The sequence below is a fragment of the Trichomycterus rosablanca genome, chromosome 4 (assembly GCF_030014385.1).
Source record: "Trichomycterus rosablanca isolate fTriRos1 chromosome 4, fTriRos1.hap1, whole genome shotgun sequence".
Taxonomy (NCBI): Eukaryota; Metazoa; Chordata; class Actinopteri; order Siluriformes; family Trichomycteridae; genus Trichomycterus; species Trichomycterus rosablanca.
The window spans coordinates 51,575,250-51,596,128 of NC_085991.1; the positions used below are offsets into that span (position 1 = coordinate 51,575,250).

The following is a 20,879-nucleotide window of genomic DNA, read 5'->3' on the forward strand; positions in this document are numbered from 1 at the left end:
TGTTTCTGGTTCAAAAGTGGCTTGACCTGGGGAATGCGGCACCTGTAGCCCATTTCCTGCACACGCCTGTGCACGGTGGCTCTGGATGTTTCTACTCCAGACTCAGTCCACTGCTTCCGCAGGTCCCCCAAGGTCTGGAATCGGCCCTTCTCCACAATCTTCCTCAGGGTCCGGTCACCTCTTCTCGTTGTGCAGCGTTTTCTGCCACACTTTTTCCTTCCCACAGACTTCCCACTGAGGTGCCTTGATACAGCACTCTGGGAACAGCCTATTCGTTCAGAAATTTCTTTCTGTGTCTTACCCTCTTGCTTGAGGGTGTCAATGATGGCCTTCTGGACAGCAGTCAGGTCGGCAGTCTTACCCATGATTGCAGTTTTGAGTAATGAACCAGGCTGGGAGTTTTTAAAAGCCTCAGGAATCTTTTGCAGGTGTTTAGAGTTAATTCGTTGATTCGGATGATTAGGTTAATAGCTCGTTTAGAGAACCTTTTCATGATATGCTAATTTTTTGAGATAGGAATTTTGGGTTTTCATGAGCTGTATGCCAAAATCATCAGTATTAAAACAATAAAAGACCTGAAATATTTCAGTTGGTGTGCAATGAATCTAAAATATATGAAAGTTTAATTTTTATCATTACATTATGGAAAATAATGAACTTTATCACAATATGCTAATTTTTTGAGAAGGACCTGTATATGGGTATATATGTGCATGTACTGTATATGTGGCTATATTGGCCTAATTGTGCAATATTGTCACGTCACTTTACTATTTAATAATCTGATAGTTTAATTACTATTCAATTTTTACACTAGCAATATACCTTATGCATCATTACAGTTATTCATTTTATGTAAATAACAAGAAAGACTCAGTCATATTATTTTTCTGTTTGCTTTTGTTTTGTTTTTGTACTGTTAATTATTTGTTGAATTATGCTACTGGGGCTTTAATTTCCTTCAGAATCAATAAAGTATCTATCTATCTATCTATCTATCTATCTATCTATCTATCTATCTATCTATCTATCTATCTATCTATCTATCTATCTATCTATCTATCTATCTATCTATCTATCTATCTATCTATCTATCTATCTATCTATCTATCTATCTATCTATCTATCTATCTATCTAATCTATCTATCTATCTATCTATCTATCTATCTATCTATCTATCTATCTATCTATCTATCTATCTATCTATCTATCTATCTATCTATCTATCTATCTATCTATCTATCTATCTATCTATCTATCTATCTATCTATCTACCTAATCTACCCATCTATCTAACCATTGTCACAATACAACCACAGAAAAGTCTGTTACAAAAACTCCCTTACAGTTTTCTCTTGTCCCAGCAGTTTTTAACATAAGTACATTTAGCATAAAATGTGTTCACCATTTTAATTGTAACATTTCACTTAAAAATCCTTCTTTTCTATAACATTTACACAGATTTTTTTAAATGCGATTAATCGCGATTAACTACATGAAATTCTGAGATTAATCGCGATTAAAAATTGTAATCGTTTGACAGCCCTAATATATATATATACAGGTCCTTCTCAAAAAATTAGCATATTGTGATAAAGTTCATTATTTTCCATAATGTAATGATAAAAATTAAACTTTCATATATTTTAGATTCATTGCACACCAACTGAAATATTTCAGGTCTTTTATTGTTTTAATACTGATGATTTTGGCATACAGCTCATGAAAACCCAAAATTCCTATCTCAAAAAATTAGCATATCATGAAAAGGTTCTCTAAACGAGCTATTAACCTAATCATCTGAATCAACGAATTAACTCTAAACACCTGCAAAAGATTCCTGAGGCTTTTAAAAACTCCCAGCCTGGTTCATTACTCAAAACTGCAATCATGGGTAAGACTGCCGACCTGACTGCTGTCCAGAAGGCCATCATTGACACCCTCAAGCAAGAGGGTAAGACACAGAAAGAAATTTCTGAACGAATAGGCTGTTCCCAGAGTGCTGTATCAAGGCACCTCAGTGGGAAGTCTGTGGGAAGGAAAAAGTGTGGCAGAAAACGCTGCACAACGAGAAGAGGTGACCGGATCCTGAGGAAGATTGTGGAGAAGGGCCGATTCCAGACCTTGGGGGACCTGCGGAAGCAGTGGACTGAGTCTGGAGTAGAAACATCCAGAGCCACCGTGCACAGGCGTGTGCAGGAAATGGGCTACAGGTGCCGCATTCCCCAGGTCAAGTCACTTTTGAACCAGAAACAGCGGCAGAAGCGCCTGACCTGGGCTACAGAGAAGCAGCACTGGACTGTTGCTCAGTGGTCCAAAGTACTGTTTTCGGAAATCAAGGTGCCAGAGTCTGGAGGAAGACTGGGGAGAAGGCAATGCCAAAATGCCTGAAGTCCAGTGTCAAGTACCCACAGTCAGTGATGGTCTGGGGTGCCATGTCAGCTGCTGGTGTTGGTCCACTGTGTTTTATCAAGGGCAGGGTCAATGCAGCTAGCTATCAGGAGATTTTGGAGCACTTCATGCTTCCATCTGCTGAAAAGCTTTATGGAGATGAAGATTTCATTTTTCAGCACGACCTGGCACCTGCTCACAGTGCCAAAACCACTGGTGAATGGTTTACTGACCATGGTATTACTGTGCTCAATTGGCCTGCCAACTCTCCTGACCTGAACCCCATAGAGAATCTGTGGGATATTGTGAAGAGAAAGTTGAGAGACACAAGACCCAACACTCTGGATGAGCTTAAGGCCGCTATCGAAGCATCCTGGGCCTCCATAACACCTCAGCAGTGCCACAGGCTGATTCCCTCCATGCCACGCCGCATTGAAGCAGTCATTTCTGCAAAAGGATTTCCGACCAAGTATTGAGAGCATAACTGAACATAATTATTTGAAGGTTGACTTTTTTTGTATTAAAAACACTTTTCTTTTATTGGTCGGATGAAATATGCTAATTTTTTGAGATAGGAATTTTGGGTTTTCATGAGCTGTATGCCAAAATCATCAGTATTAAAACAATAAAAGACCTGAAATATTTCAGTTGGTGTGCAATGAATCTAAAATATATGAAAGTTTAATTTTTATCATTACATTATGGAAAATAATGAACTTTATCACAATATGCTAATTTTTTGAGAAGGACCTGTATATATATATATATATATATATATATATATATATATATGTATATGTATATATATATATATATATATATATATATATATATATATATATATATATATATATATATATATATACAGTGTATCACGAAAGTGAGTACACCCCTCACATTTCTGCAAATATTTCATTATATCTTTTCATGGGACAACACTATAGACATGAAACTTGGATATAACTTAGAGTAGTCAGTGTACAACTTGTATAGCAGTGTAGATTTACTGTCTTCTGAAAATAACTCAACACACAGCCATTAATGTCTAAATGGCTGGCAACATAAGTGAGTACACCCCACAGTGAACATGTCCAAATTGTGCCTAAAGTGTCAATATTTTGTGTGACCACCATTATTATCACTGCCTTAACCCTCCTGGGCATGGAATTCACCAGAGCTGCACAGGTTGCTACTGGAATCCTCTTCCACTCCTCCATGATGACATCACGGAGCTGGTGGATGTTAGACACCTTGAACTCCTCCACTTTCCACTTGAGGATGCGCCACAGGTGCTCAATTGGGTTTAGTCCATCACCTTTACCTTCAGCTTCCTCAGCAAGGCAGTTGTCATCTTGGAGGTTGTGTTTGGGGTCGTTATCCTGTTGGAAAACTGCCATGAGGCCCAGTTTTCGAAGGGAGGGGATCATGCTCTGTTTCAGAATGTCACAGTACATGTTGGAATTCATGTTTCCCTCAATGAACCGCAGCTCCCCAGTGCCAGCAACACTCATGCAGCCCAAGACCATGATGCTACCACCACCATGCTTGACTGTAGGCAAGATACAGTTGTCTTGGTACTTCTCACCAGGGCGCCGCCACACATGCTGGACACCATCTGAGCCAAACAAGTTTATCTTGGTCTCGTCAGACCACAGGGCATTCCAGTAATCCATGTTCTTGGACTGCTTGTCTTCAGCAAACTGTTTGCGGGCTTTCTTGTGCGTCAGCTTCCTTCTGGGATGACGACCATGCAGACCGAGTCGATGCAGTGTGCGGTGTATGGTCTGAGCACTGACAGGCTGACCTCCCACGTCTTCAACCTCTGCAGCAATGCTGGCAGCACTCATGTGTCTATTTTTTAAAGCCAACCTCTGGATATGACGCCGAACACGTGGACTCGACTTCTTTGGTCGACCCTGGCAAAGCCTGTTCCGAGTGGAACCTGTCCTGGAAAACCGCTGTATGACCTTGGCCACCATGCTGTAGCTCAGTTTCAGGGTGTTAGCAATCTTCTTATAGCCCAGGCCATCTTTGTGGAGAGCAACAATTCTATTTCTCACGTCCTCAGAGAGTTCTTTGCCATGAGGTGCCATGTTGAATATCCAGTGGCCAGTATGAGCGAATTGTACCCAAAACACCAAATTTAACAGCCCTGCTCCCCATTTACACCTGGGACCTTGACACATGACGCCAGGGAGGGACAACGACACATTTGGGCACAATTTGGACATGTTCACTGTGGGGTGTACTCACTTACGTTGCCAGCTATTTAGACATTAATGGCTGTGTGTTGAGTTATTTTCAGAAGACAGTAAATCTACACTGCTATACAAGCTGTACACTGACTACTCTAAGTTATATCCAAGTTTCATGTCTATAGTGTTGTCCCATGAAAAGATATAATGAAATATTTGCAGAAATGTGAGGGGTGTACTCACTTTTGTGATACACTGTATATATATATACTCTACACACATATATATATATATATATATATATATATATATATATATATATATTAGGGCTGTCGAAGTTAACGCGATAATAACGCATTAACGCAATCTCAATTTAACGCGATTAAAAAAAGGCAGATGCTATTTGCACCCTGGTGTAAGCAACAATGTATACTATTTACACCCAGGTGTGAAAACAGCATTACATACTATTTACACCCGGGTGCATACAACCTGCAGATACTGTTTGCACCCTGGTGTAAACAGCATTGTGTACTATTTGCACCCTGGTGTAAACGGCAATGTATACTATTTACACCCAGGTGTAAATATTACAAGATTACAAATAATTTTAACATTTTTTATATTATTTTCAGATTGTATATTTTTAAATTGCATTATTTACATTATACATTATCTACACCCAGGTGTAAAATAGCAATATACACTGACATGCCAAAAGTCTTGGTACAGGAACTAGTATCATGTTAGGTAACCCTTTAGCCTGGCTAAGTGCAGCAGGCATTGGTTCCACAAGTCGACAGAAATATCTGGAGGGGTGTTGACCCATGCCATCTGGATAGCCACCCACAGGTCAGTGGTATTTGTAGGTGCAGGATCTCTGGTCCCTCTATGACATATTCCCAGTACATGTGACACTGGATTATGGAATGTTAAATGTCCCACCCATCTGGTACCCACAATCTTGCATCACTCAAACTCCATTAATTCGCATCACCTTGCCATGAGCACACTGGCCAGTGGTCAGCCTTACTCACAAAATAATACCTCCAACTTTTACAGATATGGGCATTCCCAAGCCGTCCCCAGGTAACACCACTTCATGATCAATTTACTGCTATCCTTTGACCTTTATCATGTCCATGTAGTGTTTATATACTCTTGTGAAACTGAAAAATACATAACCTGAAGCAAACAGCAATTTATACATCCATGTGTAAACAATTATGTATTTTTTTGTACCTTAATTTAAAGAGAAATATATACCATTTACACCTTTGTGTAACTGTCTAATAATTAGACTTAGCTTTTTAGCTATCCTTTTGCTTGGACCCTTATTTCTGTTAAGCTACACATAAAAAAGTACCTTTAAATTAGCAGTGGTGACACTGATAATTCCAATGATAAATATACTGAATGACAATTTTAGTCTTATACAGTATGTGCTTCTTGACTACCATGCATTCTAATTTCTTTCCTAAAAAATCTATTCTGCTTGTGACAATCACCAAATTGGTTAAGTCATTGTAGTTTACACCTAAGCAATTATCTGAGCATTATTTATAAACACTTCAATAAATACTATAATAAAGAAAATTAAGCCTGTCTACAGAGTATATGAACAACACTAGTAAATGTTTTTGTATTTGTAACTGTTGTGTATTGTTACATTTTCTTCTTTTGACTCTATTATTAGAGTGCTTTATAGTCATACAGCTAATAACAGAGTACTCCATAATAGCCACATAAAGTGATTACATTAATTAAAGGTAAAAATAACTTTTAGGAACAGACTAGGATTGGTAATGTGAGAATCAGTTTCAACCAATACCTACACCATTGTCCAGTGCAAAATTATCTTAATTTTGATTAGAAAGAAAGAACAAAAGAAAGAAAAAACACACGACACAAGATACCTTTTTAAAATGTATTACTTTTCCTTTCATTACACAAAACACATTCACGTTCACATATCCTGTAAAACACAGTCTGTAAGGCAAAAATAAAAATAAAATCATTACAAAAAGTTACAAAAAAAAAAGTTCAATTGCGTTTAGGAGCTGCTATCAGACGATCACGGATGTACAGCCGGATTTTATTTATTTGGCTTTGTTTTACATCACTTGGGTCAGTGTTTTTTATCAAAGCTTCAGCATTCTGAGAGATCAAAAAGAAAATATACATACTAAGAGAACAAACTTCACAGGCACACAAAGCTAAAATTTAGATATACTATTTATGAATTACACTTACCATCAGAGCAAATATGCCACAGCTAGAGCCATCTTCCTGTGTCACTGTAGAGATGCTTCCACTTGACCAGCCATCCAACTTCTCTCCAGTTACAGCCCGCTCTTTCATGAAGTTTCTATTATGAAAGGTAAAAAAAAAAAAGTTATCATTTATATGCATTATGCTACATTGACTTTCATCCTCCAATTTATACAACATATGATAAAGATTGAATACCTCCAGTAATTTAGGTACTGCCTCTGTCTAGTCACACTTGGCTGCGAGTCCATGACATACACCTTGCGCAACTCAACATTTGCTGCCAGAAGGAACCAGTGTGAATTCCTGCACACAGGCAGCAATATCCACTGGTACATCTCAAACTGCACCTGTTGGCACATAAAAATGGAGTCTTTGCACCACTATTCTTGTAACTGGACAGGACATGTGGTACAATGGCTTACATGTTTGTACTGCCACACAGTGTACTGTCCTTTTCTCCAAAACCCTTCAATAAAGCACTGTAGTATGTAAACTGGCTTGACGGATTCTTCTGCCACGAGTCCAAGGTAGGCATGTATAACCTTAAAAAACACATACACTATTCATAAATTATTATTACTACTGAAAATGTGAACATTTACTTAAGTAGTGCATGTTGTTTACATTGTCATTAAGCCACATTCCTGGTTTAAGGGTGTCCAGGTCAAGATCATAGAGAGTAATCCCTCCAACACTAAAACCTGTATCTGGTGTTGGCATCACTTGGCATTGTAATGGAACAAGGAATGAAGGCAGATCGTCCAACTCTGTATCTGGTTCATGCAGACGTTTCTTGGCTGTAATCATGTCAATGACAAACATATTAAATGCTTGACAGTTCATTAAGAAAATTCATGTCCTGTTATTGTACAGTATTTTACAATGTCATAAGTAAATACGTGCTAACCTTTTTTGTTGAAAGTAAAGTTTCTTTGCCTTTTTGGCCTTCCCCGTCTACTTTTAACCGGTGTGATTTTAAGGCTGGAACAGGCGTTAACAGCATCTTTAGCATCAAGCTCTGCTACCTCTGGATCATGAATATGACTGCATTTGTTAGCACTCATTACATTATCATTTGTCTTGTTAATATCCAAAAATGTTTGGCTATCTCCAGACTCAAACATTTGTTTGTCTTCACTGTGGCTACAGTCTTCAGTGCTGGATGCAATTTCAAGTACTACACTTTGTTTGTTGGCCTTCCAGCTATTTAATAAATTTCTCAATACTTGAAGTTTGTCCTGATATTCTTGGCCTCCACAGCTAGCAATCAGAGATGCTATCTCCATGGCAATAGGACAAACAGTACTGAATCTTTCATTGCTACTGAATTTGGACTTTCGCATCATCATAACCTGGCAGTCCCCTAAACCATTTTTAACAAACTCCTGAAGGACTTCCTCATCCCGTTTAAGCCATCTTGGATGAATGCTTGTGTGGTCTACAACTGGAGCATTTTCTTGTTTTCGACAGAAAATAATATGTGCACAGGGTAGACCAAATGTTACAGAAAAGGTGCAAGAACATGTTTTCATAGCTGTGTCCACTTTGTTTTTCTTGTGTCTACCTTTCCCTTGCCATTGTACAAAGTACCCTTCCTCCTCTTTAAAAATGGTAAAACTTTGACTTTCTGATATTTGTAACTCCTCCATCACCATTCTGTAGGCTTTGTCTGTCAGAATCTTTGATAGTTCCATTGCTGTTTGTGAACCTGCCCGTGTGTCAAAGAAATGTGTAGTAATCTCTGAACATTCTTGAAAATTTCTTTCACATTCCTGTATTTCAATGAATGTAATCAATTCTTTTAGAGCTGCACATATTGACAAATTTTGGTGCAACACCTTTTTCAGTTTCTGGAAGTGGCTTTCAATTCTATTATTTGTGTTGTTTCCCATGGTGGGTAACTTCTTCCTGTAAAAATGCGCCCATTTTTCTTTCTGAGCATCCCATTGTGTCAAAAAGTAATCAACAAACTTTTGATCTGGGCATTCACGTTTCAGTTTTTCCAAACCTTGCTGATATTGCGCATTGGTGTCACTGTACAAAATTGATGCTAATGTGGTCAGAAGAGCTTTCTTTGCTTGTCTTGTGAGAAGCAGCTCTGCTATTCTTTTCTTCCAGTGTTTTATTACATGGAAAGAGCACAGAAAGACAAGAGCATCTTCAAAGTATTCATGTAACACTTTCATTTGGGTTGCATCTTTGTCCACCATGAACATTCTGATTCTGCTCCAGTCAGCATTTCTCTCCTTGAAAAGAGCACACATTTGAGACAGGTGTTGTTCAGTTTCGCCTCGCAGAAAGGCATATGCGACATGTTCTCCTAAGCCCTGTTCATTCATTACTGCAAAACACTGAAGAGTGTAACCCTGCATGTTTGTCTTGTAGGTGGCATCTGCAAAGGTTATGTCTGGATTTTTTTTGAATGCCTGTCCCATCTTCTGGGTCTGAATAAAAATCATTTGAATGCTTCCACTCTCATCTGCCCCAATCTCAGCTGTATGGCCTTGATCTTTCAAATGTTTTATAACTCTGACAATCTGCTCTGCATCTGTGTGGTCACTCTGCTCTGCTTTCTTAACTTGCTGCTTTATATTATGCAGATCCTTCAATTTCATTTGCTTTCCAAATCTATCTTTCACAAACCCTTTCAATATTGATGCACTGACCTGACAATGATCAATTAACAATGAATTAACTGCAAATATAAAATTAAAGTACTGTACATCTTATTCATAACTATATTAAATGAATACTTGCCTTTAGCTGCACCAATCTTTCAATTTCTTGCCTTTCTTCTATGTTAGGCCTTCTGTTTTGTGGGTATTTCTGGAAAAGCTTGGCAGATACAGGGTGATTATGTTTCTCCACCACCTTAGAAACAATATGTTTGCCCACTTTCCTGTCATAGCGTAATTTAATGATCACAGGGCATCCCATCCGTAAATAGTGCTGAAAAGGTCTTTCATTCTTGCCTGCAATAAATAGAAACAATGAAAACAATTATATATGTATGTTTTTTTAAATGTCATAAATGTCTATAGGAAAACCATTTCAACAATCTGCCAGAGAAGCTCTAGCACATTCCATTCCAGCTAGTCTGATATTAAGCTTACACAATTGAACAGCAGAGCTAATGCTACAGTGCATGGCAAATTATTTGGGTCACTCTCTGCAAGTGTCAAAAAGGTGCAGCAACTGTTCTCACTAACTTTTGCAAGTTCTTTTGGAACCATAGTGGACACATGACAGAGTCAATCTAGAGTACTTGAACTTTTCTGCAAGAGCTGGATTGCTATCATTTATCTTTTCTGATCTTTCTTTGTGCATTGGATGGTGGCCCTCTGCACTCCATAACCTCACTGCTCTCTGGAATTCCTCATAACTGTCGAAGGACTTTCCTACACAAACTGTCTTGGGTCTTTCTTCCTTATTTGGGAGAGAACACAAATATTAACATCATTACAAGCCTGGCATGATATACTGTATGTGTGAAAACAGTTTGCCATACAAACAAAGGTACTTTACTGTTCTGAAGAATTGATCTGAACATACTAACAAGCAGTTAAGTTTTTTGGATGAGCCAACACTGCTTCTTAAAATTAGCGATTAACTTTAAATCACTGATGCTCTCAACAGTTTGAACAATTTAGGTACAAAAACAGCCAGCACTTAAAAAAATAGCATGAGTATGGGCTAATGAGTGAAAACTCAGCAGTTGTAATTTCAGTTTGAGGTCTGCAAGGGCTTGAGTTATTTAATCAAAGTTTGAATTGAGGGAGGATTGGGGGATGGCATAAGAAAAAAATGGAATTTGAGGGGTCCCATGCAACTTCTTTGAATTTTTATGATTTTATGTGACATTATCCTTACTCAGTTTTCATCATCTTCAAACTTTGAGTCTTCCCCCATGGATTTAAAGTAAACTCACAGCTTTAACAAATACAGTATACAGGACATTGTGTAAACCGTGAACAGGATCCCCATGAACCAGAAGCGTAGGTTTTATTTCAACTTTGGGTGGGACACACTGTTCACACCACCTAACCTAACACATTGTACAAGTAGTGTTTTATGTTAAAAGAATGCTGTTATTATGGTAAAATTATGTTAAAAGAATATTATACACCCTCTGAACTTTGAGGGGGACACCCCCCCCCCCCCAACTATGCCTAGGCTATGAACCTTTCTCCACACAAGTTCCAATTATCATATATAAACCCATTCTGCTTCATTCATTATTGCCCTCAGATCTTAAAAAGATGACTGCTTCAAAATGTTGGTTATTCCAATTGTCCATTCCACGTTAAGCAGCAAAAGTTACAACATCCCCACAAGTTGCTTGAATAAAAGTTCTCTACTATTTGAGATGAAACTTCAAACAAAAATTCAAAATTGAAAATACTAACAGACAATAGTTTGCCACCTTAAATAAGCCTTGTAAAACAGACTTTAAAATAAATAATAGTAATTACGCCAAATACAAACAGACATTATTATTTTTTATATAATAAACATAGATTATTATTTTTTCTTTTTTTATAGTACATCTATATTTAGCAGCATGCCTATTCTTTTAACAAGGTGTTTATGCATGCCCGCTTTGAATCGCAGCCTGCTGGATGTTTAACACAGAGGTCAAGCCAGCGGCCATTTGCCCAAACTGGCCGCATGTCAGATTTGTTTGCACAGCTACCAGTGACTAGTACATGAAAACATGAATAAAAGACCTCAAATTACACATACAACTCACCACTTTATAAAATGGTAATTAGTAGTAAGTAAGTAGTCCTTAAACAATCAGATGTCAGTTCACTGTTTATCATGCTTATTCTACTGTAGTGTTTTAGTAAACGGCTTCCAAAATTGGCAATTGTATTGTAATGATGTTATACATATATAGTATATATAGTATACAATTGTCGTTTTTCTTAAGTAGTCCATAAAACCAACATGTTTCAGCTAAGTTTTTTTTCAGTTCTATACTGTTATATACTGTTTTGATGAAGTACCTTATGAGAAATAACCACCTTATAATGTGTTTAAACTAATTAAAATACAGCAGACAATTATGGTGATTCTGGGTGTCATTTACCATTTACATTAAAACTGAACAGTACCTAACTTCCTAATACCTACCTATATATGAATATGCAAATATGTTGGTTTTATGAAATTCATTAAAACACAGTTGACATTTTTGATGGCTTGGGATGCCACTTACTTAAAAACAATACAATAGAATCACTTTCGAATTCAAATCTACATAACATGATCAACACTGTACTGATATTGTTTGGTTTTATTGACTACTTTTGAGAAATTACCATTTTATAATGTATTTTACTTCACAAATCATTAAAATACAATACAGTTTTGATTTAGAAGCAATTTACTTAAACTGTACAGTAGAATGAGTTCATAACTGATAAGTACATAGTATGATAATTCTGAATTGACATCTGCTTGTTTATGGACTATTTATGAGAATTCACCCTATAAAACGGGGAGCTATTTGTATGTGTAAATTGATTGTGTTAAATGTTTAGTGACTCCACCAAGGCACTAGTACCTGTGCACACAAATCTGATGTGCGGATAGTTTAACTGTGTTTGAGCTGGCTAAAGCGCAGTTGTGTAACTTACTTCCTATGACCACGGTGCAGCGAATAAATCCAGCTGGTCAGTTACAGGTAGACTGCCCTGTGCAGACCTCAAACATGAGCTCATTCCAGCTCCGTTTGCCAGAACCACAACAAATATAACGTCAGCATGCTATTGACTATTTTTGCTAGCTAATGCTAGCGAAAATGTAACATTATGGTTACCTCTGAACGTCGTTTCAGGAGGGATTTCTTCATTGTCTGTAAAAAAATTGCTAAGTTAGCCAGTCTCCAAGTTAAGGTTAAGTTTAGATAGGTTAGCTCGATAGGTGTTAGCACTTTGCCTTCGGTTTTTATTGGCAGACTATGGAGTTTGTCAACATTTCTTAGAGAACAACTTTAATATGTTGCAGATGTCACGTAGTTGTCTAAACTGTACTGTTAATGCACTTGTTTAGGCTTCAAACTATTTAACATCCAACATTTTGAGAAAATTTGACTCACCGTTCACCAAAGAGCTTTGGCTGAAAGTGTTCGAACTTCGAAGTGGCGCCTTTTCTGCAACTCCGCCCTACAGCGGAGCAGTCGTTGGTAGACATGCGCAGTTTGCTCTTTTTCATTTTTGGGTACGAATAGCTTTACTGTGTGGGAAATGCTATTTGTACCCGGGTGCAAATAGACACTCCGTTAAAAAAATTAGTGCCGTTAACGCAAATTCCAATTCATGTTGAGACTTGACTGGTAGAACCAACGTTTTAATGTCGGACTTGGCACCGTTTTTTATTTGCGTTTTGTTAAAATAATATAACTAAGCGTTGTAGTGATGCACTTGCATAATAAAGAAATAAATACACGCTATATTCACAGGTTGTCGGGAGCAAAACACTTTATTACTTCTGTTATTCTACCGAATAGCGCACAGCTGAGTCAAGCACGCTAGTCCATGAACTATGGAAGCCCCAAAGGGTCAAAACACACTCACGTCGTGTAGAAACGTCCATACTACAGTATATATATGTATGTATTTGCATATGTGTACTTGAGTGTGTGTGTATGCATTTGCATATGTGAATATGTATGTATATGGGTATTTACATGTGTGAATATGTATGTATATGGATATATATGTGCATGTACTGTATATATGTGGCTATATTGGCCTAATTGTGCAATATTGTCACGTCACTTTACTATTTAATAATCTGATAGTTTAATTACTATTCAATTTTTACACTAGCAATATACCTTATGCATCATTACAGTTATTCATTTTATGTAAATAACAAGAAAGACTCAGTCATATTATTTTTCTGTTTGCTTTTGTTTTGTTTTTGTACTGTTAATTATTTGTTGAATTATGCTACTGGGGCTTTAATTTCCTTCAGAATCAATAAAGTATCTATCTATCTATCTATCTATCTATCTATCTATCTATCTATCTATCTATCTATCTATCTATCTATCTATCTATCTATCTATCTATCTATCTATCTATCTATCTATCTATCTATCTATCTATCTATCTATCTATCTATCTATCTCCATCTATCTAACCATTGTCACAATACAACCACAGAAAAGTCTGTTACAAAAACTCCCTTACAGTTTTCTCTTGTCCCAGCAGTTTTTAACATAAGTACATTTAGCATAAAATGTGTTCACCATTTTAATTGTAACATTTCACTTAAAAATCCTTCTTTTCTATAACATTTACACAGATTTTTTTTAATGCGATTAATCGCGATTAACTACATGAAATTCTGAGATTAATCGCGATTAAAAATTGTAATCGTTTGACAGCCCTAATATATATATATATATATATATATATATATATATATATATATATATATATATATATATATATATATATATATATATATCTATATGTATATATATATATATATATATATACAGTGTATCACAAAAGTGAGTACACCCCTCACATTTCTGCAGATATTTAAGTATATCTTTTCATGGGACAACACTGACAAAATGACACTTTGACACAATGAAAAGTAGTCTGTGTGCAGCTTATATAACAGTGTAAATTTATTCTTCCCTCAAAATAACTCAATATACAGCCATTAATGTCTAAACCACCGGCAACAAAAGTGAGTACACCCCTTAGTGAAAGTTCCTGAAGTGTCAATATTTTGTGTGGCCATCATTATTTCCCAGAACTGCCTTAACTCTCCTGGGCATGGAGTTTACCAGAGCTTCACAGGTTGCCACTGGAATGCTTTTCCACTCCTCCATGACGACATCACGGAGCTGGCGGATATTCGAGACTTTGCGCTCCTCCACCTTCCGCTTGAGGATGCCCCAAAGATGTTCTATTGGGTTTAGGTCTGGAGACATGCTTGGCCAGTCCATCACCTTTACCCTCAGCCTCTTCAATAAAGCAGTGGTCGTCTTAGAGGTGTGTTTGGGGTCATTATCATGCTGGAACACTGCCCTGCGACCCAGTTTCCGGAGGGAGGGGATCATGCTCTGCTTCAGTATTTCACAGTACATATTGGAGTTCATGTGTCCCTCAATGAAATGTAACTCCCCAACACCTGCTGCACTCATGCAGCCCCAGACCATGGCATTCCCACCACCATGCTTGACTGTAGGCATGACACACTTATCTTTGTACTCCTCACCTGATTGCCGCCACACATGCTTGAGACCATCTGAACCAAACAAATTAATCTTGGTCTCATCAGACCATAGGACATGGTTCCAGTAATCCATGTCCTTTGTTGACATGTCTTCAGCAAACTGTTTGCAGGCTTTCTTGTGTAGAGACTTCAGAAGAGGCTTCCTTCTGAGGTGACAGCCATGCAGACCAATTTGATGTAGTGTGCGGCGTATGGTCTGAGCACTGACAGGCTGACCCCCCACCTTTTCAATCTCTGCAGCAATGCTGACAGCACTCCTGCGCCTATCTTTCAAAGACAGCAGTTGGATGTGACGCTGAGCACGTGCACTCAGCTTCTTTGGACGACCAACGCGAGGTCTGTTCTGAGTGGACCCTGCTCTTTTAAAACGCTGGATGATCTTGGCCACTGTGCTGCAGCCCAGTTTCAGGGTGTTGGCAATCTTCTTGTAGCCTTGGCCATCTTCATGTAGCGCAACAATTCGTCTTTTAGGATCCTCAGAGAGTTCTTTGCCATGAGGTGCCATGTTGGAACTTTCAGTGACCAGTATGAGAGAGTGTGAGAGCTGTACTACTAAATTGAACACACCTGCTCCCTATGCACACCTGAGACCTAGTAACACTAACAAATCACATGACATTTTGGAGGGAAAATGACAAGCAGTGCTCAATTTGGACATTTAGGGGTGTAGTCTCTTAGGGGTGTACTCACTTTTGTTGCCGGTGGTTTAGACATTAATGGCTGTATATTGAGTTATTTTGAGGGAAGAATAAATTTACACTGTTATATAAGCTGCACACAGACTACTTTTCATTGTGTCAAAGTGTCATTTTGTCAGTGTTGTCCCATGAAAAGATATACTTAAATATCTGCAGAAATGTGAGGGGTGTACTCACTTTTGTGATACACTGTATATATATATATATATATATATATATATATATATATATTAGGGCTGTCGAAGTTAACGCGATAATAACGCATTAACGCAATCTCAATTTAACGCGATTAAAAAAATTAGTGCCGTTAACGCAAATTCCAATTCATGTTGAGACTTGACTGGTAGAACCAACGTTTTAATGTCGGACTTGGCACCGTTTTTTATTTGCGTTTTGTTAAAATAATATAACTAAGCGTTGTAGTGATGCACTTGCATAATAAAGAAATAAATACACGCTATATTCACAGGTTGTCGGGAGCAAAACACTTTATTACTTCTGTTATTCTACCGAATAGCGCACAGCTGAGTCAAGCACGCTAGTCCATGAACTATGGAAGCCCCAAAGGGTCAAAACACACTCACTTCGTGTAGAAACGTCCATACTACAGTATATATATGTATGTATTTGCATATGTGTACTTGAGTGTGTGTGTATGCATTTGCATATGTGAATATGTATGTATATGGGTATTTACATGTGTGAATATGTATGTATATGGATATATATGTGCATGTACTGTATATATGTGGCTATATTGGCCTAATTGTGCAATATTGTCACGTCACTTTACTATTTAATAATCTGATAGTTTAATTACTATTCAATTTTTACACTAGCAATATACCTTATGCATCATTACAGTTATTCATTTTATGTAAATAACAAGAAAGACTCAGTCATATTATTTTTCTGTTTGCTTTTGTTTTGTTTTTGTACTGTTAATTATTTGTTGAATTATGCTACTGGGGCTTTAATTTCCTTCAGAATCAATAAAGTATCTATCTATCTATCTATCTATCTATCTATCTATCTATCTATCTATCTATCTATCTATCTATCTATCTATCTATCTATCTATCTATCTATCTATCTATCTATCTATCTATCTATCTATCTATCTATCTATCTATCTATCTATCTATCTATCTATCTATCTATCTATCTATCTATCTACCTAATCTACCCATCTATCTAACCATTGTCACAATACAACCACAGAAAAGTCTGTTACAAAAACTCCCTTACAGTTTTCTCTTGTCCCAGCAGTTTTTAACATAAGTACATTTAGCATAAAATGTGTTCACCATTTTAATTGTAACATTTCACTTAAAAATCCTTCTTTTCTATAACATTTACACAGATTTTTTTAAATGCGATTAATCGCGATTAACTACATGAAATTCTGAGATTAATCGCGATTAAAAATTGTAATCGTTTGACAGCCCTAATATATATATATATATATATATATATATATATATATATATATATATATATATATATATATATATATATATATATATATATATATATATAGGGCTGTCGAAGTTAACGCGATAATAACGCATTAACGCAATCTCAATTTAACGCGATTAAAAAAATTAGTGCCGTTAACGCAAATTCCAATTCATGTTGAGACTTGACTGGTAGAACCAACGTTTTAATGTCGGACTTGGCACCGTTTTTTATTTGCGTTTTGTTAAAATAATATAACTAAGCGTTGTAGTGATGCACTTGCATAATAAAGAAATAAATACACGCTATATTCACAGGTTGTCGGGAGCAAAACACTTTATTACTTCTGTTATTCTACCGAATAGCGCACAGCTGAGTCAAGCACGCTAGTCCATGAACTATGGAAGCCCCAAAGGGTCAAAACACACTCACTTCGTGTAGAAACGTCCATACTACAGTATATATATGTATGTATTTGCATATGTGTACTTGAGTGTGTGTGTATGCATTTGCATATGTGAATATGTATGTATATGGGTATTTACATGTGTGAATATGTATGTATATGGATATATATGTGCATGTACTGTATATATGTGGCTATATTGGCCTAATTGTGCAATATTGTCACGTCACTTTACTATTTAATAATCTGATAGTTTAATTACTATTCAATTTTTACACTAGCAATATACCTTATGCATCATTACAGTTATTCATTTTATGTAAATAACAAGAAAGACTCAGTCATATTATTTTTCTGTTTGCTTTTGTTTTGTTTTTGTACTGTTAATTATTTGTTGAATTATGCTACTGGGGCTTTAATTTCCTTCAGAATCAATAAAGTATCTATCTATCTATCTATCTATCTATCTATCTATCTATCTATCTATCTATCTATCTATCTATCTATCTATCTATCTATCTATCTATCTATCTATCTATCTATCTATCTATCTATCTATCTATCTATCTATCTATCTATCTATCTATCTATCTATCTACCTAATCTACCCATCTATCTAACCATTGTCACAATACAACCACAGAAAAGTCTGTTACAAAAACTCCCTTACAGTTTTCTCTTGTCCCAGCAGTTTTTAACATAAGTACATTTAGCATAAAATGTGTTCACCATTTTAATTGTAACATTTCACTTAAAAATCCTTCTTTTCTATAACATTTACACAGATTTTTTTAAATGTGATTAATCGCGATTAACTACATGAAATTCTGAGATTAATCGCGATTAAAAATTGTAATCGTTTGACAGCCCTAATATATATATATATATATATATATATATATATATATATATATATATATATATATATATATATATATATATATATATATATATATATTAGGGCTGTCGAAGTTAACGCGATAATAACGCATTAACGCAATCTCAATTTAACGCGATTAAAAAAATTAGTGCCGTTAACGCAAATTCCAATTCATGTTGAGACTTGACTGGTAGAACCAACGTTTTAATGTCGGACTTGGCACCGTTTTTTATTTGCGTTTTGTTAAAATAATATAACTAAGCGTTGTAGTGATGCACTTGCATAATAAAGAAATAAATACACGCTATATTCACAGGTTGTCGGGAGCAAAACACTTTATTACTTCTGTTATTCTACCGAATAGCGCACAGCTGAGTCAAGCACGCTAGTCCATGAACTATGGAAGCCCCAAAGGGTCAAAACACACTCACTTCGTGTAGAAACGTCCATACTACAGTATATATATGTATGTATTTGCATATGTGTACTTGAGTGTGTGTGTATGCATTTGCATATGTGAATATGTATGTATATGGGTATTTACATGTGTGAATATGTATGTATATGGATATATATGTGCATGTACTGTATATATGTGGCTATATTGGCCTAATTGTGCAATATTGTCACGTCACTTTACTATTTAATAATCTGATAGTTTAATTACTATTCAACTTTTACACTAGCAATATACCTTATGCATCATTACAGTTATTCATTTTATGTAAATAACAAGAAAGACTCAGTCATATTATTTTTCTGTTTGCTTTTGTTTTGTTTTTGTACTGTTAATTATTTGTTGAATTATGCTACTGGGGCTTTAATTTCCTTCAGAATCAATAAAGTATCTATCTATCTATCTATCTATCTATCTATCTATCTATCTATCTATCTATCTATCTATCTATCTATCTATCTATCTATCTATCTATCTATCTATCTATCTATCTATCTATCTATCTATCTATCTATCTATCTATCTATCTATCTATCTATCTATCTATCTATCTATCTATCTATCTATCTATCTATCTACCTAATCTACCCATCTATCTAACCATTGTCACAATACAACCACAGAAAAGTCTGTTACAAAAACTCCCTTACAGTTTTCTCTTGTCCCAGCAGTTTTTAACATAAGTACATTTAGCATAAAATGTGTTCACCATTTTAATTGTAACATTTCACTTAAAAATCCTTCTTTTCTATAACATTTACACAGATTTTTTTAAATGCGATTAATCGCGATTAACTACATGAAATTCTGAGATTAATCGCGATTAAAAATTGTAATCGTTTGACAGCCCTAATATATATATATATATATATATATATATATATATATATATATATATATATATATATATATATATATATATATATATATATATATATATCTATATGTATATATATATATATATATATATATATATATATATATATATATATATATATATATATATATTAGGGCTGTCGAAGTTAACGCGATAATAACGCATTAACGCAATCTCAATTTAACGCGATTAAAAAAATTAGTGCCGTTAACGCAAATTCCAATTCATGTTGAGACTTGACTGGTAGAACCAACGTTTTAATGTCGGACTTGGCACCGTTTTTTATTTGCGTTTTGTTAAAATAATATAACTAAGCGTTGTAGTGATGCACTTGCATAATAAATAAATAAATACACGCTATATTCACAGGTTGTCGGGAGCAAAACACTTTATTACTTCTGTTATTCTACCGAATAGCGCACAGCTGAGTCAAGCACGCTAGTCCATGAACTATGGAAGCCCCAAAGGGTCAAAACACACTCACTTCGTGTAGAAACGTCCATACTACAGTATATATATGTATGTATTTGCATATGTGTACTTGAGTGTGTGTGTATGCATTTGCATATGTGAATATGTATGTATATGGGTATTTACATGTGTGAATATGTATGTATATGGATATATATGTGCATGTACTGTATATATGTGGCTATATTGGCCTAATTGTGCAATATTGTCACGTCACTTTACTATTTAATAATCTGATAGTTTAATTACTATTCAATTTTTACACTAGCAATATACCTTATGCATCATTACAGTTATTCATTTTATGTAAATAACAAGAAAGACTCAGTCATATTATTTTTCTGTTTGCTTTTGTTTTGTTTTTGTACTGTTAATTATTTGTTGAATTATGCTACTGGGGCTTTAATTTCCTTCAGAATCAATAAAGTATCTATCTATCTATCTATCTATCTATCTATCTATCTATCTATCTATCTATCTATCTATCTATCTATCTATCTATCTAT

The 20,879-nt window shown here is 35.7% G+C and overlaps 2 protein-coding genes and 1 long non-coding RNA gene across 5 annotated transcripts in view; all 3 read right to left on the bottom strand.

Moving 5' to 3' along the window:
- Nucleotides 1-20,879, bottom strand: part of LOC134312480 (tripartite motif-containing protein 16-like) — an 82,165-nt gene that overhangs the window by 9,282 nt on the left and 52,004 nt on the right. The gene's annotated exons all lie outside the window — the stretch shown is intronic.
- LOC134312479 (uncharacterized) lies at nt 6,510-9,512 on the bottom strand. 3 transcript variants are annotated; one of them, XM_062994462.1, is made up of 6 exons: nt 7,769-8,654; nt 7,486-7,658; nt 7,284-7,403; nt 7,057-7,208; nt 6,841-6,955; nt 6,510-6,744 (listed from the first exon to the last, which is right to left on the bottom strand). In XM_062994462.1, the coding sequence occupies exons 1-6, from the start codon at nt 8,553-8,555 to the stop codon at nt 6,631-6,633; spliced, it is 1,461 nt and encodes a 486-aa protein (XP_062850532.1). In that variant the 5' UTR covers nt 8,556-8,654; the 3' UTR covers nt 6,510-6,630. The 3 variants fall into 3 exon arrangements, 2 of the variants coding, with proteins under 2 accessions (XP_062850532.1, XP_062850533.1); XR_010011553.1 differs by having other exon boundaries at nt 7,486-9,512; XM_062994463.1 differs by having other exon boundaries at nt 7,486-8,648.
- On the bottom strand, nt 9,631-13,124 carry LOC134312499 (uncharacterized). Its single transcript, XR_010011558.1, has 4 exons — nt 12,965-13,124; nt 12,686-12,721; nt 10,071-10,287; nt 9,631-9,833 (listed from the first exon to the last, which is right to left on the bottom strand). It is a non-coding gene; the product is annotated as an uncharacterized LOC134312499 (long non-coding RNA).

What these genes read in the sequence shown, in the direction of transcription:
- LOC134312479 (XM_062994462.1), bottom strand. Translation starts at nt 8,555, where the DNA reads ATGGAACTATCAAAGATTCTGACAGACAAAGCCTACAGAATGGTGATG. An exon ending in GAATGTGGCTTAATGACAAT is followed by an intron (nt 7,404 to 7,485) that starts GTAAACAACATG and finishes GTGTTTTTTAAG; the next exon opens with GTTATACATGCCTACCTTGG. An exon ending in GTGGCATATTTGCTCTGATG is followed by an intron (nt 6,745 to 6,840) that starts GTAAGTGTAATT and finishes TTGATCTCTCAG; the next exon opens with AATGCTGAAGCTTTGATAAA.